This window comes from Podarcis gaigeae (genome assembly GCF_964106915.1).
Source record: "Podarcis gaigeae genome assembly, chromosome: Z".
In the NCBI taxonomy this organism is placed as follows: Eukaryota; Metazoa; Chordata; class Lepidosauria; order Squamata; family Lacertidae; genus Podarcis; species Podarcis gaigeae.
Window position 1 is genome coordinate 15,045,375 of NC_139691.1, and position 26,670 is coordinate 15,072,044.

General features: G+C 44.6%; 2 protein-coding genes and 1 long non-coding RNA gene across 11 annotated transcripts in view; 2 read left to right on the forward strand and 1 right to left on the reverse strand.

Annotated features, from left to right (window-relative positions):
* Positions 1 to 3,201: 3,201 nt before the first annotated feature.
* Positions 3,202 to 17,727, reverse strand: SPACA9 (sperm acrosome associated 9). 6 transcript variants are annotated; one of them, XM_083721454.1, is made up of 5 exons: positions 17,106 to 17,727; positions 13,913 to 14,068; positions 7,826 to 8,028; positions 4,580 to 4,727; positions 3,202 to 3,269 (listed from the first exon to the last, which is right to left on the reverse strand). In XM_083721454.1, the coding sequence occupies exons 2-5, from the start codon at positions 14,054 to 14,056 to the stop codon at positions 3,261 to 3,263; spliced, it is 504 nt and encodes a 167-aa protein (XP_083577580.1). In that variant the 5' UTR covers positions 14,057 to 14,068; positions 17,106 to 17,727; the 3' UTR covers positions 3,202 to 3,260. The 6 variants fall into 6 exon arrangements, with proteins under 6 accessions (XP_083577580.1, XP_083577579.1, XP_083577578.1 ...); XM_083721453.1 differs by having other exon boundaries at positions 17,428 to 17,686; XM_083721452.1 differs by having other exon boundaries at positions 17,318 to 17,670.
* On the forward strand, positions 10,149 to 15,044 carry LOC310836346. The gene is made up of 3 exons (XR_014560022.1): positions 10,149 to 10,864; positions 12,174 to 12,322; positions 14,073 to 15,044. It is a non-coding gene; the product is annotated as an uncharacterized lncRNA (long non-coding RNA).
* A 26-nt stretch (positions 17,728 to 17,753) lies between the features above and the next one.
* AK8 (adenylate kinase 8) overlaps positions 17,754 to 26,670 on the forward strand; it is a 99,291-nt gene continuing 90,374 nt past the window's right edge. The window contains exons 1-2 of one of the 4 annotated variants that reach the window (XM_083721411.1): positions 17,754 to 18,036; positions 23,693 to 23,777. In XM_083721411.1, the coding sequence (XP_083577537.1) occupies positions 23,696 to 23,777 (82 nt within the window). In that variant the 5' untranslated portion in view covers positions 17,754 to 18,036; positions 23,693 to 23,695. Of the gene's footprint in view, positions 18,037 to 20,230; positions 20,393 to 23,692; positions 23,778 to 26,670 lie in introns of those variants that run through there. The other 3 variants (XM_083721412.1, XM_083721410.1, XM_083721413.1) reach the window with 3 other exon arrangements.

The following is a 26,670-nucleotide window of genomic DNA, read 5'->3' on the forward strand; positions in this document are numbered from 1 at the left end:
CTTGCTTGTCTGGATGAAGGATAGAGAGATTTGTGTAGAACTAGCCTGTGCAGAGGAATGATTTACATTAGTTGTTCTGCCCACTTTCAACTCTGGCCCGGCCCACCATAGCATGTGGCCGTTGGGTGAAAAAAGTTACCACCACCCTACTCTTGGTGCAAACCTGCTCTCTCTCTCTCCTCCCCTTTTATCAAAAGCCCTCAAGGCATCTCAAGTGGCCTGCCTAGCGAGATGATTCCTCTGCTCTGTGGCTTCTGTAGCTTTAGTGGCTTCCATTTTGAACGAAGCTGTGCCTGCCTTGGAACTCTGTGAAGCAACGTCTCAAGCAAATCCCAACTTTTATATACCTGGCTAGTAGGGATCAGCTACTAATAGCCAAGTATGGATCCAATAAACACCAACCCAGAGATGTAAGTTGTGTGTTAGGCAGTCGGGGCAAAAGGCAGCTGGCCAGCAGTTCTTTTGGGTATGGGTTCGTGTATAAAATCTGGATTTTGTAAACCGCGAATTCGTACTTGGGAAGGGGGTTGCTGTTAAGAGATTCTGCAGGTGGCTTCTAGTGAAAAACACAGAAAGCCCTGCTGGGTCAGGCCAATGGCCCATCCAACCCCCGAATCCTGTTCTCACAATGGGCAACCAGACAAGATTCAAGCACAAGAGCACTCTGTTTCCAGAATCCAGGTTAATCCTCCTTCACCCTACCTCTCAATAATTATGGGTTTTTTAACTCAAGAACCTGTGTGTGTGTGTGCGCGCGCGCACACGTAACTATTTACATGTAGCAAAGTGCAAATTTCCCATTTTTCACTCATGTATGCTGGCTCGAAACAGTCTCTTATCAAGATTAGCCTTACCTTAATGGGGGATTTAGAATAAATACAGGCAATAAGGGGTGTTATAGGAAGGGTAGGACCTCTGGGAGGGGACACATTGTGCTTCTTTGGCAGTAATTTGTCCACCTTGGATCCCATCCTGCACTCAACTCTCATCTGTTGCTCTTTGAAGCTGTCAGCATGTGACAGCAGCCACACCCTGGGAAATGGCTTTGACTGCCTGACTAAACCAGGTAAGAGTAGCTGATGGGTCTCAAACCCTCAGTAGGTTAAGGACTTCCCTGCATGAGAAGATAGGCTCCAGCATACTGAGTGGACGAGATAAATAGTGGGTCCAATGATCAAGAGGGGGGTTTCTGCATGTGTTGTAGAGGAAAGTGAGGGGCAAGTGAGGCTTGTCAACCTGGGAAGGTAGCCCATCTAGGAGAAGGAAAACTGGTCCTAAACCTTTGCTGCCTTGCAGCATGTCTTCAGAAGCAGAAAAGGCTACACATATCTGGAGAAGACGGTTGGATGGCCAAGCTGATGCAAAACGTATTGCTCTGTTTTCCTTTGGACCACACCAGTGAGGCCGAGGGGGGCGGTTCCTGTCATCTGGGCAGCCCAGGACCACCTTACATACTGTGTCCTGGGGAGGCCACTTCGGTGCTGCTTACGCAGTGGTTTGACATCATCCCTGGAGGCATAATCCATTCTCTTGAGACAGATGGATGCCAATGCAATAGGTTATAAATGGTTAATGCACAACATTCGGTGTGCTACTGAAGCAATAAAAGGGTACTACTCTATATGTTGGGGTGTGTGAATGACTTGATAGGAATATGTTGGATTTCTTGCATAAATCATTGGCTGGGATGGAGGCTGGGTTTGCCTTAATAAATACAGAAGAAATTTGGCACTTGGAAAAATAACTTTTATGGTTCACTGCTGATTCAAGGGGGGATGCTTCCCTACCTGGATCAAAATGATTAAATATGTATTATATCAGAGAAAGGAAGCCAGCAAGATAGAAAAAGAGAAAAATAAATTACCCTCCAGCGCTTTCTAGTGCTAAGCAAGAATGCTTTGGTAGGTCTATAAACACCACCATAAATAATAAACATTTTATGCCGAAAGAGTTGGGGATGTAGGTTGAAAGGGCTCAATTATTCATTTATTTTACTTCCTGAATGCAGAGTAGAAACTCAAACCCCACAGTGCATTTTAACTTGCTACCTTACTACAAAGGTGTTGGTGGAAAGTGATAGCTATCTTATCTTCCTCTTCTTTTTTCTATTCTTTAAAGAAAATTAGAACTCATCTGACATCAGAGGACCAGTGGTGGCTGGTGCTCATTGGGACTGGTAGGGCAGGAGGCAGGGAGCCCAACAGTAGGTGGCGCCAGAGCCAATGACAAGCAGAGCCAACTAATCCTACCTCTCCCCATCTTCCCTTAGCTGAGTTTTACAAGAGCAACACACAGACCGAGGAGGAGAAAGCTGACAGGAAATGCCACCCCCTGAACTGGTTGCAAACAAAGAAGACAGCTAGGTGGGGAGTGGCTGAGGGAAGACTGATGTTGGTGGGGCAGTGCCCCATTCACCCTAATGGGCCAGTCTCCCCTGCAGAGAACTGGGATTTGTTTCTACCATTCTCCCCCTATTATTGCAGCTTTTAAACCCACCTTTCTGCTCAGACTATCCCAGGCTAGGAAGTTTAAAGTCATGCAGTATTCTGAAAAGAATAACAGAATATGTTAGAATAACAGAAAATGTTAGAAGAGCCTGGCTGCTGCATCAGGCCAGCGACACATCTAGTCCAGCATCTTGTTTACACAGTGGTCAACCTAATGCCCCAGTGGGAAGCCAGCAAGCAAGAACTGAGCACAAGAGCATTCTCGCCACTTGTCACCTCCAGCAACTGATACACAGTGGTGTACATATCTAGTAGTCATGATAGCCTTGTTCTCCATGATCTCATCTTTTTTTTTTTTAAGCCATCAGAATTGGTGGCCATCACTGCCTCTTGTGGGAAGGAGTTCCATAGTTTAATGATGCACTGTGTGATGAAATTCCTTTGCCTGTCTGGAATCTCCAAATGGGACAGTCAAAAAGAAGTAGAGGGAGGGTGTCTGGGAAGAATCTAGGAACTGGATTCGGGCCTAGATTTCCAATGTGTACCTTGGGGAGATGAAAAAAGTCAAGTTCTAATTAAGTGGGGGTACCATGTTGTAGATTTATAGGTTTAAAATGTGGGTGAGAATAGTCCTGGGTCTGGGGTTCAGGTTTGCCTGTCCCTTCTCTACCACCCCCATCCCCGGGCTCAGCATAATTTTCCTTTAGTAATTTGATCACGAAAACACCTCTATAATTCTAGCAACGAGCTGCACTTGCAGGGGAAACAGCTTTATTCAGAAGCATCTTCCGGCAAGAGGCAAAAAAACAGGAGCTAAGGATCCTGCGAGGAGGGGAAAGAAAAATAATCAGACAAAAGGAGTTGAGTTGTACTGACAAGATCTAAAGTTAAAATGCTCCATTTCTTGAAAACAATGGATACTCCCTACCCCACCCCTGGTAGAAGTTGGTGTGAGTTTGCAAGAGGGAGAGAGAGCCTGGTATGCTGGAAATGTGTCCCTCTCCCCTCTTTTTTATGTTTCTGTGAGAAGTCAAGCCCTCATTTTTCCAGAGGTGCTTAATTTTTTTTTTTTTTAGTGCAATTCTGCCTTGAAAAGTGGTCCAAGTCTCCTGAGGTGACCTGGAATCTTACTTAAGTACAAAAATACTCCTCTCCTGCCCTGTGCTTTTCCTTCTGTATGTCAAAAAGCTTTACTCAACCAAATTCAGTGCTTCCAGAAACTCAGTGTATCCTGGTTTAACTGGTGCCAGGTAGTAGTGAGCTCTAAGTGGGTGTACAAGTTTTTTGTTTCTTTTTAAGGGTATTTCCACCCTCTCAAAAATGTGTAGATTGATCCTCCTTTCTCTGGTTGTTTTACCACCTCTTTCCCCAGCTAAATAAGTAACCCATGTTAGAGTTATGATTTGGCCAGAGGTTCACACTGGGCAGACATGTAACACTCAAGCCTATAAGAAGTGCAGAAGAGGGGCAGCTGTCAAGGTGAATCAAAACCCTGTGCTCTGATATGGTGACCCACTAACCCTTCCCCTGCTTCCCCACAACTTGAGGTATCATTAAGTGCCTGGCGGACACCACACCAGTATTTGGTGGTGGCCTAATTTCACCACAGTAGGCCATTAATTCTGTAGGCCTGGTCTGCTCTAAAGCTGGGATTACTCGAACACTGTTGAGTAGGCTAAAGTATCTTCATCTGAGGGTGACCTGCTCCAAGAAAGGGATAAGATAGATCATGCTTGTCGCTACCAAAGCAGATGTATCTCTTTCTTTTCCCCCTCAGGAAAGGGCATAACTGAAGCAAATATAGGGAGACTGTTTTAATCGCCGGATGCTAAGCGAGCAGGCTGCTTTCTTTTTCTTTTTTTGGTCTTTACTCTCTCTCTCTTTTTTTAAAATGCGTGTTTGCCAGGCGGTCTCCAGGGCCCGTCGAGAAACTTCCGGATGGCCCTGCCTAGGCCACCCAGTTGCTTTAGCTTAACCCTCCTGTCCTCCCTCTCCCTGGCCTTTTCTGTCAAGCTAATGTAGGTCTGAGTGCCCTCGGTGATGAAAGCGGGCCGGCCTAAGTGGTCGCGGTCGCCCACACGGCGAACGGGCAGCTCTGCCTGGTTGTAGACGGCGGCCTTCCGGGCACTCACACTGTGTAACATGTTCCGCGGGAGCTTCTCAGTGTGAGCCACCCACTCCTTCATGCTGTCGAGGACGATGGGGATGAGGCTCACCACACCGCCGTAATGGTTCCGGGCTTCATCGCAGCTGAGGTGGTTCACCACATCGTGAGGGTACCTGTTGGACATTTGGGGGTGGCGGGGAGGAGAAGGCCAAAAGGCATTGGTACAGTCAATGGCAGTTCAGTGGTTTGGGGTCGTGGGCAGGGCCACTGAGAGAAGATTTGCGCCCTGGTGGTTTTTATTTTTGATTTATTTTTATTTTTTGCACAGCCTCCAGCAAGGGCAGAGTGGCTAAAAATCTTTACAAGGGATATAAAAATAAACGTGTGATCTCATGTGTGTGCTAATAATAAATACAGTGGTACCTCGGGTTACATACGCTTCAGGTTACATACCCTTCAGGTTACAGACTCTGCTAACCCAGACATAGTACCTGAACTGTGCTTCAGGATGAGAACAGAAATTGTGCTCCGGCGGCGGCGCGGCGGCAGCAGGAGGCCCCATTAGCTAAAGTGGTGCTTCAGGTTAAGAACAGTTTCAGGTTAAGAACGGACCTCTGGAACGAATTAAGTACTCAACCTGAGGTACCACTGTATAATATTCATGTGCCAGCTGAGAACAGTAAGGTCCCAACAGCTAATATCAGTAATAGAAGCACCCATGTGATCTCAGCTGAATTAACCAAATACTTTAAATGTTGAACTTGTACATGTAAGGCAACATGATGTGCATCACGCGACAACTTTGTTGTATTCACACAGAATTCACTTATGAAAACATACAGAGGTGACTGTGCATAATAAGATGAGGCTTTGTTGTCCTACTGTCAATGCACAGAAGCTAATGTTCATACAGAGTCTGAAATAAATGGGAATGCTTGGTTCACAAGCATAAGTTTGCAAGCGGTTTTTCAATGGATGTCAGAAACAATGGATAAATAATGATACAACCAAGACAAAAATATATGCAATATAGTCAGGTCCTGGGTCACCTTCTGACCCTCTTGTACTGGCTTCCCCTCCACCCTCATCAGCCCTGGTCATGAGTGGCCCTGAAACCCATTACTATTTCTGCAACAGTTCTTGTCTTCAGGATTCTAGAGCTATCCAATCAGCATAAAAGGGGAACTTTTCTGGCACTGATAAAAAGCCTCTTTGTGCTGCTGATTGAAGGCCAATCAGAGTGAAAGGAGGTGAGTCAGCTACTGAGGATGGTCTCCTAGGGTCCCTCTGGATAAGATGCACTGGAAGGACACCAAGGAGTTGTCCTAAAAGCTGAGCATTTAGGAACACTGGGAAAAGGTTCCTCAGTTTTAAGAGAAGGATATACTAGTTCTGTTATGTACAATGGAATGTCAATAAAAACACAACTTAAGTCACTCCAAAATAAGATACTGAAGCACTCAAAATCATTTGGCTGTGTTTATGCACAGAAAACATGGAAATCTGCACCGACTGTTGGAATGCATCCTGCATCATCATCATCATCATTATTATATAACATTATTATATAATTTTACAAGATAATTTCATAATCTCAAAAGGGGATCCTGCACTTTTAAATTTTCCACTACTCTACTGTGGCAGTTACAGAACAATCCCCCCTTCAACTATTTGTAGGCCTTCCTCCCTGAATTGACAACAGGTTGGAGTAGGGGAAAGCCAGGCCCCTTCTGTGTAATACACCTCTTCCTCCATGTGTCTCAAAAAGTTAGATCTCTGAGTGAAGCTCTTCAGGTAGTTCTGGGGGAGCTGCCTATATGGAACACTACACAGCCACTGCCAGTCAGTATAGACCAGTCTTTCTCAACCTTGGGTTCCCAGTTATTGTTGGACTATATCTCTCATCATTCTTAGCTGGCATGACCAATGGTCAGGGATGATGGGAGTTTTAGTCAAACATCATCTGGGACCCAAGGTTAAAAGATGTTGTTGTAGACAGTACTGAGCTAGATGAACCCCAATGGTCTGACTCAATGTAAGGCAGCTTCCTATGTTTTTATATAATGGGGAAGGGCTGTAGTGCAGTTATGGGCAGAAGTTCACAGGTTTAATTCCTGGTGTCTCCAGGTAGAGGCAGGAGAGATCTCTGCCTGAAAAGCTGAAGAGCTTCAGCCAGTCAGTGCAGACTGAGCTATATGGAACAATGATCTGACTCAGCAGACAACTTCTTATATACATGATCCTTTTATTTAGAACCAGGAGCACTGGAATCTTATTTAATTATGGGGGAAGGGTTGTAGTTCAATGGTAAAGCATCTGTTCTGCATGCAGGAAGTCCCGGGTTCAAGCCCCACTGACATTTCCAGCTAGGGCTGGGGGAGGCATCCCTTCTGAAACCCTGGAGAGGTGCTGCTAGTCAGTGTGGACCAGAGCTTTCCAAACTGTGTGTCGGCTGCAGTGTGTAGGTGTGCCCTCCTCCTGGGGCTGGAAAGGGGTTAGTTTAACCTCCGGTTTGCTAGCAAAACTGAATTACTGTGTTGTGAAATGATGCTTGTCTAAAAGGTTTGTCACCAACCTGAAAAGTTTGGAAAGCTCTGGTTTAGACAATTCTGAGCTAGATGGAGATTCAGCAGAAAGCAGCTCCCTACATGCCTATTTAAATCATCCTTTAATTCAGAACCATCAGGACTGGAATCCTGGCTTTCAGGGGAAATGCCACAACTCGGTGACAGAACATCTTGTTTTGCATGCAGATGATCCCAGGTACAATTCCTGACATCTCCAGGAAGGCTGGGATATACTCTCATCTTATACCTGAGGAACCTCTGTGCATCAGTGTAGACAATACTGAGCTAGATGGACCAAAGGTCTGGCTCTGTATAAAGCAGTTTCATGTGTTCATCAGGAGCACTTATAGCTCAGTAGTGGAGCACCAGCTTTTCATACAGAAGGCCATAGGTTCAGTCTTTGCAATCTCTAGCTAGGGCTGAGAATGTTTCCTGCCCAAAATTGTGGGGTGCCACTGCCTGCCAGTGTATACAATACTGAGCTAGATGGATCAGTGGGTCTGACTTGGTTTATAGCCGCTTTTTATGCTGCTGTTCAGAATAATGGGGACTGGAATGTTGCTTTGTTTTCAGATGAAGGACAAGACATATGGCAGTTTCCTATGTTGCTATGATGGCATTAACCAACTTGGCTCCCTCCAGATGTTTTGGGTGATAGCCCCCACCAGCCCCAGCCAGCCCATGCTCTACAAATAAATACCTACTTGGCTCTGATCCCACTGAGGTCATTGCTGTGGCTCACCAATGTTTTGCACTTGTCCAAGAGGGCATTGGTGACACTGTTACCAGGGTGTAGGGATTCCAGCCGTTGGCAAAGTTTGTTCAAGTCGCTGCAGATGCTGAGGAACAGGAGCAGGATACGTTTGTCAGTGGAGTTGTTGCAGTAATGGTCCGTGTAGGTCTGCACCTGCCGGACACACAAGGGGGAAGGAGGGTGAGTTATACCAACTGGCAAGGGCAGGGTTGGAGCTAACATGGTGGAAGTCTATATGAATTTCAGAATCAGCAGCTCTTTTTTTTTTTTTTTAATGTTAACGGAAAAAACAAGTGCAAAGTTAAAAAAATGGAAAGAAAACAAAGTCAAAAGTGTAAAACCATAAATCATCACAGCCTCCAAGGACAAAAGTACAAAGACACAGCGCAACTCCAAAGGGATAGTAAAGTTTTTTCACTTATACAAATATTCCCTTTACAAATAATAAAGATATATAGAGAAGAAAGGTATTCTCCACCTGTGAGTTCCATCATTACTGAGAATAAAGGTTCTATGTAGTCTTAATTGAGTGTGAGATTAGGTAGGCAAGAGGCTTAGGTTCAGAGTAAAAGGATGCTTTTATGGCCAGGCGAAAGCATTCAAGGAGGATGCAAAGCAGGGCTATCGGGGAGCATGCTCTGGGAGGGGGGTGTCCAAGAGGCAGATAGAGTGGCCTTGGGGGTACACCTGGCCTCCAGGCCTGAGTTCCATACCCCTGTCCTAATGGGCTTTGGAAAACGTTCCTGGAACACACAGCCAAAGTTTGTGTGATTCATCTCCTTCCTTGTTTGGATGGGGCTTAACCCAGCCTTCTCTGCCAATGTATGCATGATGGCTGCAGCCAGAGATCCTTCATCTCTCCAAAGAAGCTTGCAGTTTTTCTGGTTTTAGTTTGTGTTTGAATGATATATCTATATTAGGGTATGCATTGCTTAGAGATTTTTGAACAATTAAGCTTTGGGGAAGGACTGTAGCTCAGTGACAGAGCATCTGCTTTGCCATGCAGAAAGCCCCTGGCTCAATCCTCAATAGCTTCTCTAGGTAGCTCTGGGAGAGATTCCTGCCTGAAACCCCAGAGAGCTGCTGCCAGTCAGTGTAGACAGTACTGAGCAAGATGGGCCAATAGGTCTGATTCAGTATAAGTCAGCTTCCTATTTTCCTAAGCTGTATATAAATGCTTTTAAACAAGCAAAATAATCTAGGTGCCTTGGATAAAATGATACTCAAAAAAACAAAAAACAAAAACAATAAAATAGAGTTATACAGTTCTACCTAAATCCAGGACAACTACCAGGAACTAGGACACTGAACCCGCAAAAAAGAGTTATTTTCCAATCCTGACAATCATTTGGAGACAAATACTGTCACCTCCTGTGCTTATATTTTTTTGTTACTTTGCCTTTTCCACGCAAGAGAATGCAAACAGGGTGGGATGGGGGTGGGGGGTGGGTTGTTGCAGGGAAAAGATAATGGGGTGCAGAGGTTGCTGGCTTCAATCCGGTTCAGGCCGGTCACCTGCTGCAAATCTGTATCCTCAATTGGCTGCTTGGCAGTCTCGGGTCAGCCGTTAGTGGACAGGCAAGCTCACTGCGCAACAGAAGCCACTCGTAGTGGCTCTGCTTAATTGAGTCCCGGGATGACAGACTCAGCAGAAAAGGGCCAAGGTTGCCCAGGCAGGTCTGAGTGAACTCCCCTCCACCTTCCTTTTTAAGTGGCCCCACCAGATTTTGAGCTCGGCCACACCGCCAAGATGGAGAGCTGTTGCCACGTACATTCCCTAATGGAAGGAATAGATCAAAATAACTGTGCATGTTACTTGCTGTAGGGTCTCTGAGGATGCCCGTTCCTTCCCAAAAGGTGGAAGGCAGATGCTTGAACCTTTGACCATTCCTGGTTGTTAAAGAATCTTTAGCTGATTCCTCACACCTGTGCTTTACTACTACTACAAAGTGCTTGTCTGAAGTACCTTATTTATCTTGGGGAACCTTATTACGACAGCCCGGCTTAGTAGGCCTGTGAGTGTGTGTGGCCCAACTTACAAGTGGGGAGGTTAAAGGACATAAAGAAGCAGCACTTTAAGGCAGACTTTCCCCAACCTTGGGTCCCCAGATGATGTTGGACTACAATTCCCATCATCCACGTTCAGGGCTAGCTCCCTGATCACTGACCATGCTGGCTGGGCTGGGTGGCTGGGGCTGATAGGAATGTAGTCAATAACATTGGCTACCTGTGACTTAAGTACATATGTATTACACATTAGGCCAGTCGTCTGCAATCTGGTGTCCTGTGGGGAAGGGTTGTGGCTCACCTGCTTTGCATGCAGAAGGTCCTGGGTTCAATCTCTAGCATCTCCAGGTAGGGCTGGGAACCCTAGAGAGCCACTGCCAATCATTGTAGGCAATACTACTACGAGATGGACCAAAAATATGATTCAGTGAAAAGGCAGCTTCTAATATCCCTGTTTATTTCAGCCTCTGCTGCAAATGACTTGAAGCAGCAGAGCACAGGTTCAGTCCCCAGCATCTCCAGGTAGGGCTGGGAGAGGCTGACTGTCTGAAACCCTGGAGGGCTGCTGCCAGTCTGTGGGGAGCTAGACGGACCATGTGTTTTTAACTTCTTAGACTCATTCAGCCTTTAACTTAAAAATATAATAATTTTGGAGGGAAATAAGCCGTTCACATTCCACTGTATGCGTGTGTTTTATTTTTTTTCTTAGTCTTAAGTATATTTAATACTTTGGCAGATCAGCTTGCAACATTCTGAATATTGTTTTTTCTTCTTTCTGCCGAAGATCATTTGGATGAACTTGAACTGAGCTTGCTTGTTTTGCAGAGGGATGAAGATGAACAGAAATTAGTTCCTGTTTGGACATGCCACACCTGAACAAGAACTACTTGCTTTTCAAAAAATTACCTTTCAAAGTTCTGGACATCTAGAGTATGAGTATACATGGAGCATTAGAAGGCGAAGAAAAAATGGATTTGAGCAGGTAGGAGGGGACAAATATACATGGCGACCCAGAAAGAAACAAATATTTGGATTCGGTTGGGGGAGGGAACAATATGCTGTTGCTTGGTACCTCCTGTCTGCTTGTTTCTGCACTTCTGCCTTAACTGTACATTTGTAAATAAGCAGATTATCACAAAGAGAATAAAGGGCTCCGTAGCACTTTCCTCTCTTTTTTTTAAAAGACTACTCTGTAAACATTGTAAAGGCTTCCCTTGGGAAAGGGATAACTTTGAAATGACTAGCAAGAGATCAGCCTGCTTTTTAAAAAGCATGTTGTTCAAGTGGAATGCTTATTATGTGACTCCCCTTCCCCAGGTCTAAATGTTATTGCGAACTGGAAGTGTGAAAAATGAGGTCGTTTTATTTATTTATTTTTAAAAGAGAAATATTCCAAGACTGATCACTTAAGAGCTGACACATTTTTCCACGTTAGTACAACTCAGAAAGAATCTGTGTGTTCCCCCAAGGAGGGAGAGGCAGGGTCTTCATTCATCATTCCACTTTTGACACATAGCCATTATTTTTAATAGGCGGTTTCCAAAGTTATAGTTACACCATGGGGACGCACACTGTGGGGTGAGGGAAAGTGGTGTGTGTGTCAGAGAGAAAGAGAGAGAGAGAGAGAGAGAGAGAGAGAGAGAGAGATGGGAAAAGGCTGTTGCTATAATACATTATGGATTCCAGATTTACCAAGGAGCAGCGCAGGACAGTATGTCCTCAATCATCTATGAAAAAGAGATGGTTATGATGGATTAACCGCATTCCTTTCAATGGGCCAAAGGATTTATTAATTGCACTCAAGGCTAGGTGAACCCAAAATCTATGTTGCTGGATACGGTTCCCAAACACTACTGTTGGTTGCTGGTTTGAAAACTATGGTTGTTGAGAAGAAAACAGCACATAGGGTTTATAATTTTCACCGTGAAGATGTGAAACTGTTTCCACCTCTCTTGCTTTCATTGTAATCAGGGGTCAGCAAGCTTTTTCAGCAGGGGGCTGGTCCACTGTCCCTCAGACCTTGTGGGAGGCCGGACTATATTTAAAAAAATAATAATAAATGAACAAATTTCTATGCCCCACAAATAACCCAGAGATGCATTTTAAATAAAAGGGCACATACTACTCACATAAAAATACGCTGGTTCCCAGACCATCCGGATTGAGAAGGCAATTGGGCCAGATCCGGCACCGGGGCCTTTGTTTCCCTACCCATGATTGGAATGCTAGAGTTTGGGAGTAGACACCAAGTCTATGTTTTGTTTTAGTTAGCATACTATGTTTGTTCCTAGAATCAGAATTGTAGAGTTGGAAAGGAGCCCCAAGTTTCATCTAGTCCAGCGCCCTGCAATGCAGAAATCTCAACTAAAGCATCCCTGACGGATGGCCATCCAACCTCTGCTTAAAAACCTCCAAGGAAGGAGAATCCACCAGCTCCCAAGTGAGTCTTTTCCACAATCCTTACCATCAGAAAGTTCTTCCTAATGTTTAGTTTAAATCTCCTATTTTGTAATTTGGGTCCATTGGTTCAGGTCTTTATTTTGTGTTTGTATAAGTCCTCCCCCCTCCCCCCAAAATCCAGTAAAGATATATAGGAAGGTTTGGTTGACATAGGCTCTCCTTTCCTTCTTACATGATTAACTAAAAAAGCAAATAATGTTTGAATCTTTAATTTATTTTGCACTCAAACATCCATAATGGATATGTTTTAGAAATGGTATACACTATGGAAGTCTTGATTTATTTGTTTTTTGTTTAGACAGGAGTAATTTTTAATTTTTATGTGTTTTAAAATTTAATAAAGATTAATAGGGGGAGGGGAAATCAGGGGGAAGAGAAAAAACTATAATAATAATAATAATAATAATAATAATAATAATTTATTATTTATACCCCGCCCATCTGGCTGGGTTTCCCCAGCCACTCTGGGCGGCTTCCATAAAAACCAAAAATACAATAAAATATCACACGTTAAAAACTTCCCTGAACAGGGCTGCCTTAAGATGTCTTCTGAATGTCAGGTAGTTGTTTATCGCTTTGACATCTGCTGGAAGGGTGTTCCACAGGGTGGGCGCCACTACCGAGAAGGCCCTCTGCCTGGTTCCCTGTAGCTTTGCTTGTCGCAATGAGAGAACCGCCAGAAGGCCCTCCGCTGGACCTCAGCGTCCGGACAGAATGATGGGGGTGGAGACGCTCCTTCAGGTATACTGGACTGAGGCCGTTTAGGGCTTTAAAGGTCAGCACCAACACTTTGAATTGTGCTCAGAAACATACTGGAAGCCAATGTAGGTCTTTCAAGACCGGGGTTATATGGTCTCGGCGGCCGCTCCCAGTCACCAGTCTAGCTGCCGCATTCTGGATTAGTTGTAGTTTCCGAGTCACCTTCAAAGGTAGCCCCACGTAGAGTGCATTGCAGTAGTCCAAGCGGGAGATAACCTAGGATGGGCGAATCTGTCCATTTCAGTATATTGGTTTCAATTCTCACCATGAGTTTGCAATTATTTTTTTTAAGTCCTCATGAAAATTTATAAGCATTTTAATGCAAATTTATCCTAATATATATGCAATTTTGTCTAAATATATGAATTTCCTCTAAAGTGATGCATTTTGCATGCACTTTTCATTTATATAATGTACATTTATGCACTCTTCACCCTAGTTATGTTCATAATTTCTTGGCACATTTTTGGACCTGCATCACACAATTCAGAGAAGCACAGATTTCGAAGGGAGGCTGCATTTTTGTTTTCCAAAATCGCACTGGAAAATATGCATTAAGTAGAGTCACCTGTAAAAACAGAGAAACCTAGGAAGCTGCCTTACACAGAGTCAGGCCCTTGGTACATCACTGTCTATACTGACTGGCAACGACTCTCCAAGGTTTCAGGGAGGAATCTCTCCCAGCCCTACCTGGAGATGCCATGGCGGTTTGAACCTGAGACCTTCTGTAACCAAAGCAGATGCTTTACCACTGAGCTATGGCCTGAACTGGATTTCTCCCTCATCCCCTAGTTCTGGGATCTCTCCATACCTGTCCGATGCTTGACACAGGCTTGATTTTGTCATGGGCATTCTCTCGGGTGTGTTCCAGTGCAGTAATGAAGGTGAACTGCTGTTGCTGGAAGATCTTGTAAGTCTGTTCGATGTTCCGCAGGCTCTCCTTGATTTCATTCATTTTCCCCTGCTCCTAGGATTTGGAAGAAACAAGGAGACATTTGTTTAATCTCTTCACCCAGCTGTGAGTCGTAAAGGGCCTCTCCCTGCAAGGCCCTTTCCATCTGGCTTAGCGGGTAGGGCCCAGACTCACCAGTTCTACTAAAGAGGCTCCTGTGAGACCAGAGGGACATCGCTATGCCTGACAACAACTATTTCTTTTGCCCCATCTTTTTGTGCCTGCCTAACAGCCGTGTCATGCTTATAATATTTTATTCTCTTGTTAATTATGCTGTTTTAAATGTGCATTTTATATTTGACTTTCCTTAGCAATGCTTTATTTTGAAATGTTTAAGATTTTTTTGTCAACTTTGTTTGTGTTAAATATGTATTCTGTAGTTGACCTCCTTTGTAGTTTTATTTTGAAATCTTCAAGATATTTTAGTTTTCTGTTAATTATGTTGCTTTGGCTGTATACTCTAAATTTTACTTTCCTCAGATTGTTTTATTGATGTTTTAATATTCTGTAAACCACTTTGAGATTTTTCTTCAAAATATAAAGTGGTATAGAAACGAAACAAACAAACAAACAAACAGGCTTTTATAAAGCCAGTACATGCCTTATAGTGTGATCGCTATTTCCTTTCATAATTACCTGCATAAATGTTGACACCTGCATTGTCCTCTTGCACTATCTGAATGGAATTAGACCTAGTACTTTTTATTACCTATTTGTTCATTGAATTATTATAGCCTATATTCCCCCCTCCCCACAAAAGGAACTCAAGATAGCATGCATGATACTTCCCCATCTCATTTAATTCCCACAGTAGCCCTGATGGGGATGGATTGAGGATTAAATCCATAAATTAAAATTTAAACCCCTTGTCCCATGTGTGTGGAAGAAAGTAAACAGGCTATGAAGCCCTTTTAGCAGAGTAAAAATACTTGTGTGCTTTTGCAGCTTACTGGAAGATAAGGATTTGACAATTACACCTATTATCCCTCTTTATTTTTGATTTGCTGAGCTTTCTTCCCTCTGTCCCCATTAAGACTGAACCAAATGTTTTAGTAAAAACAATACGGTTTACTTACATTTCAATGCAGGCAGCAAATACTTCAAAGTGGTATGCAGGTAATAATACTTAGTTACAAAATAGGTTTCCAAAATGGAGTCAGTACATTTCCAAGCACAATTTAAAGTGTTGGTGCTGACCTTTAAAGCCCTAAACAGCCTTGGCCCATTATGCCTGAAGGAGTGTCTCCACCCCCATTGTTCAGCCCAGACACTGAGGTCCAGCACCGAGGGCCTTCTGGCAGTTCCCTCACTGTGAGAAGCAAAGTTACAGAGAACCAGGCAGAGGACCATCTTGGTAGTAGCGCCCACCCTGTGGAACGCCCTCCCATCAAATGTTAAAGAGATAAACAACTACATGACTTTTAGAAGACATGTGTAGGCAGCTTTGTATGGGGAAGTATTTAATATTTATTGTGTTTTTATATTTTTCTGGAAGTCACCTAGAGTGGCTGGGGCACCCCAGGCAGATGGGTGGCATACAAAAAAATAAATAAATCAAATTATTAGCCTACCTTGCAGGGTTGTTGTGAGGATAAAAGGGGGATAACTGTGTACACTGCTGAACTTCTTGGAGGAAAAGTGGGGTGGAAGTATAACAACAAATAAGGATAACAAACAGCCCCATCCTGAGTTTTGTCTGTTGGTCATGCTAGAGTGTGACCAAAATGATAAAGAGTGTGGAATAAGTTTTTTCCCTTTCCCCCACATGCCGGGTTACCTCCCGTAACTTCTGAATATACAGTCAGCAGATTGCAATCTTCTAAATATATGTTTGCTTCATATCCCACCCATCTTCTCATTTGATGGAGAAGCTTGATCTTAACACTAACAACTTCCCAGGTGGTTCGATTATTGGTGCTTATCCATTTGCGAACACCCGAAGCTATCTTGCCATAGAAGAGCCCAGTTGCAAGATGTGTGTGTGTGTGTTTAAAGGGAGAGTGGGAAAGATATATCACAATCTAACTCTGCAGCCCCTGATCCCCAAACAGTAAGTCAATATGGTTGTAATGATACAGCAGAAACAGACCTCCAGTCCAGGAAAGACTGACTGACAATCAGGTGCCATAAACCCTAGTGAGTCGATTGTAAACATAATGCGGCAATGCATCAACTGTGATGCCATGAAAAGACCGAGGGGACAGAAGCCTCCTCTTGGCTAGCATAAAACAGTGGCCCAAGTGACTTCAGATTTCCTCCTGGTCATTAAACGCAAAGGCTAGCTTGATGGACGTTGGAATGAGGGGCTCCTGCAGCTGATGCTAACCTTTGCTTGCTTGCACCTATTGGGGGAGACAGGATTCTAGAAGTGGTGGTGGCTTTTCTAGCATGGAGGATCATGCACATTTCTAAGCTAAACATTCAGAGAACTAAATTTATTGAGCACTAAATTGACTCTTCTATATGCAATAGTTGTTCTATGCTGCATTGCACACTATGTTGTTCCCCCCTCCCGTTCTTCAGTATCCTTAATTATTTTTACCATCGTTTTTGCTGCTGTTTGCATTTGCTTATGTCTGCAACCGTTCTGTTATGAAAAATGACAATAAAAGTTAAAACTAAACAGTAAAACAAAAAATAGTAAGTTGCTGTTTCGAACATCTCCTGCCCCTGATTTGAAGGAGGTCAGCCCAGAGCAGCCCAGAGCAGTGGCGTAGCGTGGGTTGTCAGCACCTGGGGCAAGGCAAGTAATTTGTGCCCCCTAACTCGTGGATTTGAGCCCCCTAACCTGTGGATTTGTGCCCCCTAACCCTAACCCCCAGATGTTGCGCCCGGTGCGGCCGGCCCCCCCTGCACCCTCCACGCTACGCCACTGGCCCAGAGTGACTTGTATAGAGACACAATAGACACCCACCTCTTAGAGCAAGCAAATCTGCTTTGTTCCTGCACCAGGAGGTATTGAATGAGAGAGATATACCTGGTTCAGGGACCGAGCAGAGTTACCTAGGCCTAGCAGATGCAGACTGAATGTCAGCCCAGAGCAGCAACATACCGGAGAGCCTTTTCGTTATTCCCGGGATTCCCAGGAACCTTTTGTTGTTTAACCTGTTTCGATTTACAGTTCTCTTCTGGCACACAAGTTTGAGAACTGGAGACCAACTGAATAAACTGAGTCAAACCAGTGGGGTGCCCTTCTGGGCTTTGCAGTTCTTCCCAGAGAGATGGGTCTGTGTGTCTGTGTGCCTTAGATCAGGCTTCCCTAACCTGGTGCCCTCCAGATGTTTTGGACTGCAACTCCCATCAGCCCGGTAGGGGAGATGCTGGTGGTTGAACCTGAGACCTTCTGTCTGCCACGACGCCGCTCTGACACTGACCTCCGGCCCCTTTCCCGTTCAAACGCCGTTTTAGAATGTTCTCAGCGCAAAGCGCGCGCGTCAACTCCGCAGCCTTCCCAAGAACCCTGTGAGGTAGGTCGGAGACAGGAATGTCATTAACTTGTCTCTCCGACTGCAGCTTCAGGCTTCCTCCTCCCTCCGCTCCTTTCCCCGATTGTGCATGTCCCGAAGCCGCCTCCGCCGCGGGCGCTGGCTGTTGTTGGCACTCGCCGGCTCCTTGCTGGAGGCAAGCGGCCGGAGCAATTGTTACACGCGTCACCCCGGGCAACCGGGGTGTGTGTACGCGTGTGCACGTGGCTGCGGGAGGCTCTGCTGACGCAGCCGGCACGCCTCCCTGTCCAGGGCCACCCAACCCCATCCTACCCTGTCCCAGTCCCACCCGACCTACCTACAGTTGGGAGAGGAGGGGGTCGGCTGCTTTTTCTGGAGATATTTTTGAGTGCGAGGAGATAGGATTTGGACGAAGCGCCGCGCTCCCAGTGGAGCCTCCACGCTCAGATGTAGTCTACCTGTGGGGACAAGCGACCGGGAACCTCTTCTTCCCCGACCCGCTCACCATGTGAGCTTTCTTTAGTCTGTTGCAGGAAGGTAATGTGAATTTACAGTGCAAAATTACAAAAAGTGATAGCGAAAGGGTTCGTGCGCTGGGAGCTAGCCAGCCATGCTTGCTTCCTGGATATTCCATTCTTTTTTCTCCCTCGAAACAGGTTAAACAACAAAAGGTTCCTGGGAATCCCGGGAATAACGAAAAGGCTCTCCGTTCCCCATCTTTTTGTGGCCATGGAACCTTCTTGTGAACATTAGCCTGCTTTGGGAGGTGGGGTTCCTCTCCTAAAGTGTATAATAATTAATAATTAATGCAGAATAAAGATTTGTTCAATTTCCATAATGGTTGAACAATCAGGAGAGGGAGAAGCCATGGCTGTTTTAAGTAGTATAATTAGGGTTGCCATGTTTCAAAAAGTAAAAAGTCAGGACACCCCAAAGGTTGTTGAGCTTTTTTTAAGGAACCCCCCTAAAAATTTATTGAGCTTTTTAAAGACAAAGCGCCACCCTTCGTCCCCTCCTCTACATCAATTCCGCCTTTGATACTGCTTTAAATGTATAGTACGGATGGGGCTTGCCAGGATCAGAGACCCACTCTATCACAAAACTCATATATAAAAACAAAAAAAATTCCTTCCAGTAGCACCTTAAAGACCAACTAAGTTAGTTCTTGGTATGATCTTTTGTGTGCATGCACACTTCTTCAGATACACAGTGTATCTGAAGAAGTGTGCATCCACACGAAAGCTCATACCAAGAACTAACTTAGTTGGTCTTTAAGGTGCTACTGGAAGGAAAAAAATTTTGTTTTGACTATGGCAGACCAACACGGCTACCTATCTGTAACTAAAACTCATAAATGACCTTGGCCAAAATCTCTCAGCCTGACCTGCCTCAAAGGATGGCTGTGAGTATAAAATGGGGGTCAGAAGTACCTGCTGAATCTTCTGTCCACCATGGATCAGTCGGGATGGGGGGAGGGGAAAACTTGGGTGCCCAGCCAGAAATAAATTATTTATTCTTTATTTATTTCATAAAGTTTTAACACTGCTTGATTGTAAAAAACCTCAAAGCAGTTTACAAAAATTAAATGGTAAAATCAAGAAAAAATCAGAACCATATTTCATAACATAGGAAAGTTAAAGTACTAAAACAAGGTAAAATTACCTCAACTTTTAAAGCATCTGGGTAGACTTGTCTAAACAAGAAGGTTTTTAGCAATTGCCAAAAAGAGTACAGTGAAGGTGCCCACTTGATATCTATAGGCAGGGGGTCCCAAAGTGTAGGTGCTGCCACTCTAAACAATCTCTAGTGCTGCTCTCTGAGCGCAGGCCTCACTCCTGTCAGCAATCATGCTGCAGCATTCTGTACCAACTGCAACTTCTGGGGCAAGTGTGAGAGAAGCGCCACAGAGTACATTACAGTAATCCAGTCTCGAATGCATGAACAACTGTGGCAAGGCTTTCGTGGTCCAGGAATGGCTGTAGCTGTTGAACCAGCTGCAGTTGGTATAAAGCAGTTCTAGCCACTGAGGCTACCAAATAAAAACATTTATGGATATCTGAGGGAGTACTTAGACACCACACCCAGCAGGCACAAAGTCACCTCAACATGGTCTTTCTTATTATTTTGAGATATTTCTTCTTCCGTAACCATATCCTCTAACCAACTGTTGGTTAGAGCATAGTGGTATTAACACCAAGGTTGCAGGTTCAATCCCTGAATGGGGAAGCTACACATTGCTGCATTGCAGCGGATTGGACTAGAATGATCCTCAGGATCCCTTCCAACTATAAAATTCTATGATATAGTATTTATGTCTAAATTTGCTTTTATACTAATGAATTAACATATGCAGATATGTGCCCTTCCCCTTTCCCTGTTTTTTGTGTGTGCGCATTTTTTCTTTGTTAGTGATGCTTTAGTTATCCTAGCAGAACGATACATATTACACACACAGGTATATCTATCTATCTAGATCTATCTATCTATCTATCTATCTATCTATCTATCTATATTTATGCGTCTTAATGAGTAGCTGAAATGTGATGTGTAGTCCTTTTCACACGATGAGGTAAATGGACTGATTTAGAAACTATCTCAATCCTGTAACCAGTTAGCCGTTACTGTCTCTTTAAAGGTGCAGGGAGTGTGATGGAGAAAATAACTTCGTCGCTATCTGATGACATACACTGCCTTTGCACGAACTAGCAAGCCTAGATCTATGAGGGGGTGATGCCAAATCTGGCGGCCATGGGTTCGTCACTCTCTAGTGACGTTCTTCCTTTAGCGACGAGCTGTTGCTAGGGCAGCCATGGACGCTACTAAGAGACCTATACATATCCCTCCGCAGATGGGGCTCTACGCGGAGAAACACCGCCTCCACCAAATTATGCAGGTGAGGGGATGCTTGGCGCAGGCGACTTGAAGGGAATAAACGGCCCGCAGAATATAAAACTTACAAAGGAGCTGTCCGAGCGGGACGGGATATGTGAGAGTTCGATAATTCCCGGCAACCACCGAGGGAGAGGGAGCCTATTAGACTACAGTTCCCAGCATGCTCTAGGGCAAAAGGGGGACGTTCCACCTATGTTGGACTCCAGCTACCATCTGCCCCAGCTGGCATTGGTAATGGTGAGGGATGATGGGAGTTGTATTTCATTTCCCCCATTCCTGCTCTGGGGAAATGCAGTAGCTAGATTAGCATAGGGTATTTGTCCAACCTGCATTTATAGGTCAGAGTGAGCGCTGGTGATTTGCTCTTTCATTTTTATTTTATTGAAAAAGTGTTATGAGCCTGAAGGTGGTGATGTGATTGTTATAAGCTGCACCCACAAAGGATCTTGGGAAGTGTAGTTTTCTCTTCACAGAGCTACAGGTCCAGCTACCCTTAATAAACTACACTTTCCAGGATTCTTTGGGAAGGGAGAAATAAGTTTTAAATACATTGTGTGGATCTGCCTATAATATCCATAAAATACAAAAAAGTTAGAGAAATATAATTCATCACAATAGTCAATATATAATAATAAATAATTGTACAGGCAATGGCTGTTTTGCACAGTGGTTCCATTCCCAGCCCCAACACACGTCATTGGAGTGGAGTGCACATAAAAAGGTAAAGGTAAAGGACCCCTGGACAGTTAAGTCCAATCAAAGGCAACTGTGGGGTTGCGATGCTCATCTCGCTTTCAGGCCGAGGGAGCTGACGTTTGTCCACAGACAGTTTTCTGGGTCATGTGGCCAGCATGACTAAACCACTACTGGTGTACGGAGGACCGTGATGAGTGCCAGAGTGCACAGAAATGCCGTTTACCTTCCCGCCGCAGTACCTATTTATTTACTTGCACTGGCATGCTTTTGAACTGCTAGGTTGGGAGGAGTTGGGACAGAGCAACGGGAGCTCACCCCATTGTGGAGATTTGAACTGCTAACCTTCCGATCAGCAAGCCCAAGAGGCTCAGTGGTTTAGACCACAGCACCACCCTGCCACTGTTCTTTCCTCTTCCAGGTTCAAAAGGATTCACATGTTGGTAATCGCTCATCATTTGGACCTGCCTAAATGATTGCTGCCTATATATAAAGCAGAAGCATGTGATCTATTGTTAACTTGTGGATCCCAGCCACAATAAGGAGAAAGGATAATGAACTTTGGCTAATGAACTGGAGCATCAGGGCAGTTATAATCCAGTGCTGGGAAATCTGTAGCCCTCCAGATTTTGATCCAACTCCCATCAATCCCACTCAATATGGCTGATGCTCAGGGATGATAGGAGTTGTAGTCTGACAATATTTGGAAGGCTACAGGTCCCCATTCCTGATTGAAGAAGTAGCACGCAATAGATGGAAGAAGCCCTTTATTTAGAAGAGTCATTCCCTCACGAGATGAGGGAATGCCTCTTCTTAGATCAGGGCAGAGAAACTGTTGACTCTCCATACATTATTACACTCCAACTCCCATCAGCCCCAACCAGCATGGCTGATAGTTAGGAATGGTGGGAGAGAGTCCAGTAACTTCTGGAAGGCCAGAGGTTCCCCATTTATTCTTTCTTCCTTTCAAAGTTTACAGGCTAGATCTTTGGGGATGATAACCAATGATCGTGGTTTTATTGGCAACCTGGTGGTTTTAATAATAGAAAATAAAATGCAAAAAATAAAAAAAATAAAAAAATAGACAGCTCCCTAACTGCCTTACTCTCTTCATTTTGTTTGGCAATTGTAACCAACTTTCAAGAGAGAGACGTTAAAGTGACTGTGGGTGAATGTGGAGAGAATGCAGCCTTAAACCAAGGGATAATGACATTAGATTATATGTTTGTTGTCTTTGCCAACAAATTTGCCAAAAAAAGGTCAACAGCTTTTCTGTCTGGATTTTCACTGTTTGAAATATGACAACCCTACTGTTCCCCCTCTTGTTCCTTCCTTTTTTGGGCAACTGAATCCGAGCAGAGGGAGCAGCAGGGTGACCTGCAGAGTTGTGGCTAATTTGGCAAGGCCACAGTGGCCTCTGCTGGCTGTCAGCCACAGCTGCAGGTATAGCCTTGGTGATGAGAATGAATAAGGGGCAGGCACTTGCTATTTAAATCCAATCCACCTTTTTCCTGCCCAGCCAAGAAAACCAGATCCAGAGTGTGGATGGGCCAATGACATATTGGAACAGCAGCCCTGAAGTCCTGAACCTCCATCCCAATTTAATAGCCTTGGACAAGGATGTTGAAGTCTTCTAGAACCAAAAGACTGGGAGTCATCAGCACCCAGTGCTATTTTTCTAGAAAAAGAGGTGCCAGAACTCACCACGAATGCCTCCCTTGCTCTCTTATAATGGTAACATTGTGCACATGAGAGGTGCCAGAACTAAATTCTGGTGAGTTCCACCTGGGGAAAAAAGCCCTTCAGTACTGCTTTTGAGACCACCTTTGTCAGTTCATGCAGGGAGACTGCTGGATAGTGAGGTGGGTGGTAGACCAGCACCTAATCTGTCCTGATGACCCACTGTCAGGGACAAACACTCTAGATCTCTGCTCAACTGGACAGAGAGCCAGGAGAGATGGATTTTCTATATACCACAGCTGTTTGGAGGAGTAGGTTCTTTTGTATGTTCTTGTGACTTGTATGTGTTCTTTTTTAAAGGAATGTTTTAATCTTATAATATGTTTTATCTTTAAACTCCAAAAGTTGCTTAGAGACTTTTGCATAAGAAATGTTTAATGTCTAATAAACACCAATAGTAATATTGACTGCATACTCACCATTAGCATTTAAGCACACACCTCCCCCCCCCCCCAAGAATCCTGGAAACTGCAATTTATCCCTCACAGAACTACAAATCCCAGCACCTTTAACAAACTACAGTTCCAAAAATTCCTGGGCAGGGGAAGTCATGCACTTCAAATGTATGGAGTGTATGCAGACAGTAACAGTAATAATAATAGTAGTAGTACAGTGGTACCTCAGGTTACATACGCTTCAGGTTACAGACTCCACTAACCCAGAAATAGTACCCCGGGTTAAGAACTTTGCTTCAGGATGAGAACAGAAATCGTGCTCTGGCAGCGCAGCCACAGCAGGAGGCCCCATTAGCTAAAGTGGTGCTTCAGGTTAAGAAGAGTTTCAGGTTGAGAACAGACCTCCGGAACAAATTAAGTACTTAACCCAAGGTACCACTGTAATAATATTTCTTTTAATTTTGTTTTTAAAGGAAATGCTTCAAGGTTTGCTTATCCATAAACCGGAAGAGCCTTTAGACTTCTTGATCAAACAATTAAAACGAGACAACTATGATGGTGAGTAAAGGGAAGAAATAATTTTAGTTGGGGAATTGGGCAACTAGCAGCTCCTGAGCTGAATCCAGCCTATGAGAGGCAGCTCCTGCCCTACAAGTTGTTGACCTCAAGCCTGTCTTTCCCACCATCCTTTTTGTCTTATTGCCTACCCTCTTCCTATACATTTTCTCCCTTTATGGCAGCCACCAGAATGTTTTGATCAGTTTCTCTAGGACGCAGGACATCAAGACAGCTGATCAGCCACCAACTATATATTCTGGCCTCCTCCCAAAGTGCAGACAGTCTCCCCACCACCCACAATTTCTCTTCCTCCAGTATGGTCCTTCCAGCAGATCCCATCACCCCATGGCTGAGCAAAGCATAGAGGCACAAGTAGGAAGCTAAAATAACAGGGGAGCCTATCTCAGCTTTTAGTTTCCCACTTCCTCTATGCTTGGCTCAGCCCCAGGGTGATGGGATCTGCTGGTAAGGCCATATTGCAGTGATGAAGGGGAAAAAGTGATGGCTTAGTTTCAAGGGGTTGCTTCATGTAGAGATTTGGCTGACCAGCCCTAATCAGTACCCAACAGTACCACCTTGCAGGGCCATAGCTAACTGCCCCGACACCTGGAGCGGTGGGGGCAGGGTGATCTGTGCACGGAGGCGCTGCAGCAATTGCACATGGGGGCTCCGGGGCAATCTGCCCAAGGGGGTGGTGTGGCGAGCTGCCCACGGAGTCTGCCAGGCGGACGCAAGCCCCACGCCGCCATTTCAGGCAGCATGGGGCCCCGAGCCACCGCGTCACTCCCAGGAGAGATGCTTGGCTCGGGCACGCTGCAGGCCAGGACCCGTGATAAGTGCCACCCCCTGCGGTGTGCCGTTTTGTCACCCCCCTCAAGGATGACACCCGGGGTGGACCGCACCCCTTCACCCCCCCTTCCTATGCCCCTGCCACTTTGCATGGAAACCATAGGTAACATAACTCTAACACATAACACCAACACAAAATAACGTAACGTAACGTAACGTAACGTAACGTAACATAACATAACATAACATAACATAACATAACATAACAACATAACAAAACAATGTGAGCCTGCTGGATCAAGCCAATGGTTCATTTAGTCCCACATCCTGTTCTCACAGTGGTCAATCAGGTGTCAGTGGGAAGCACACAAGTAGGACCTAACCATCATCTGCACAACTGAGATGAAATTGGTTAGGGATGGCATACCAAGAGGGCTATGCCTTTCAGACCTAACAATTATTTTCCAGGAGCACCTAGGTACAGTGGTGGCTGATGCCTGTTTTGACTGAAAGGGCAGAAGGTAGGGAGTCCAAACAGCAGGTGGAGCTAGACCCAATTTTTTTGGGGGGGGGATTAATTACAGTTTTGTTCCCATCCTCCTCCCTGCTTAGTTCTACAATGGCCACACTGAAACCTGGGAGGAGGAGAAAGCTGACAGCCAGGGCCACCACTCCCTGGATTGGTTGTGAGTAAGAAGGCAGGCAGGTGGGGGCTGGCTGAGGGGTTGGTGGGGCAGCACCACATTCAACCTTATTGAAAAGCCTCTGCCTAGATCAGGGTTTCCCAAACTTGGGTCTCCAGCTGTTTTTGGATTATATACTTCCATCATTCCTAACCACCGAGCCTGCTAGCTTGGGGTGATGGGAGAAGCAGTCCAAAAACAATTTGTGACCTAAGTTCGGGAAACCCTGACCTAGATATTAAGAAACCCCACATTAAATACTCATAAAATAACCATCAGTTTTGAACTTGAATACATATGTATATATCTATAGATCTCTAAGACAAGTTATTTGATCCTTGCTGGAAATTGTGTCCCACTATTGTAATCTCATAGCTCCCCTGTCCTGAAACCTGAAATGGCAACTTTGAAAACAAGACTAGCTTTGTACACAATGTACATGTTTGTCTGATGCTGGCAGCAGAAATCATGCCAGTGAATATGAGTGGAATTCGCTATGGTCTTTCTTTTTCTTTTTTGAGTCTGCAAAAATGTGATTTGCTGCATTATTTTTATGTTTCCTTTCCATTGAAATTCATAGAAATTAATGATGTAAATAATTGTGTTATAATATAGTGAGACAAACAGGATTTAGCAGGAGCCAAACTGTAGCAGAATGTAAACAGTGCTGATTGTGGCAAGTACAGGACAGGACAGAAATCACTGCCTCCTTATGTTCCTACCCGTTGCCCACCATGTGCTAATTTCTAGGGTTTATAAGATGCTTCAAGTTTCTTTTCCTGTGGAAAGCCAAAGAGAAAAGCGCATTAACAGATCCCTTTTTAAAAAAAACAACCAAGATGCCTTTCCTGGGGATGGCAGGAGTTCTTGTGTATCCATTATTTATACTCTCTGTGCCTCCGTCTGATAACTTCCTGATGTCATTAAGCTTGCTAATTACTCCTTTTGTCAAGTGAAAATTTGGCTTCTCAGCTCTGGCAGCTTTTGCCTGCCATTTATTTTTATTTTTAAATTACTTACTTACTTGCCACAGCTAATGACTTCCACAGCTCAACAGCTTCGCAGTCGGGGAAGCTGCAAGTGGGCTTCTTAACATGAGTGTGTGTTTGTGTGTAAGGCAGGCTGACGAATCGAACAGCCTGCGTTCCTGCCACAATGAAGAGCCGTGTACCCTCAATCAAAATTATTTGATTTACAAACTGTTCACCCTTAGGCGGATTAGATTTGGCTATGCACAACGGCACTCTAATTTTTCATTCCACATGAGCTGTCAAGGCGAGAATGGTGTCATGTTGCTTTGATGTTTCTGTAACGGTTTACTCTGGGTTGTTGCTTTTTTAAAACACACACACACATACACATACACACACACCAGACGTTCTGTTGTGTCACATCAATAAAATCTCTGTCTCTAGAGACGT

Excerpts from the sequence above, each read along its gene's own strand:
- SPACA9 (XM_083721451.1), bottom strand. The coding sequence starts at position 14,056 with ATGAATGAAATCAAGGAGAGCCTGCGGAACATCGAACAGACTTACAAG. Across the intron at positions 8,029-13,912 it reads CTGTGTCAAGCATCGGACAG|GTGCAGACCTACACGGACCA; the intron begins GTATGGAGAGAT and ends TGTGTCCGGCAG. Across the intron at positions 4,728-7,825 it reads CTCAGTGGGATCAGAGCCAA|GTACCCTCACGATGTGGTGA; the intron begins GTAGGTATTTAT and ends AATGTCCAACAG.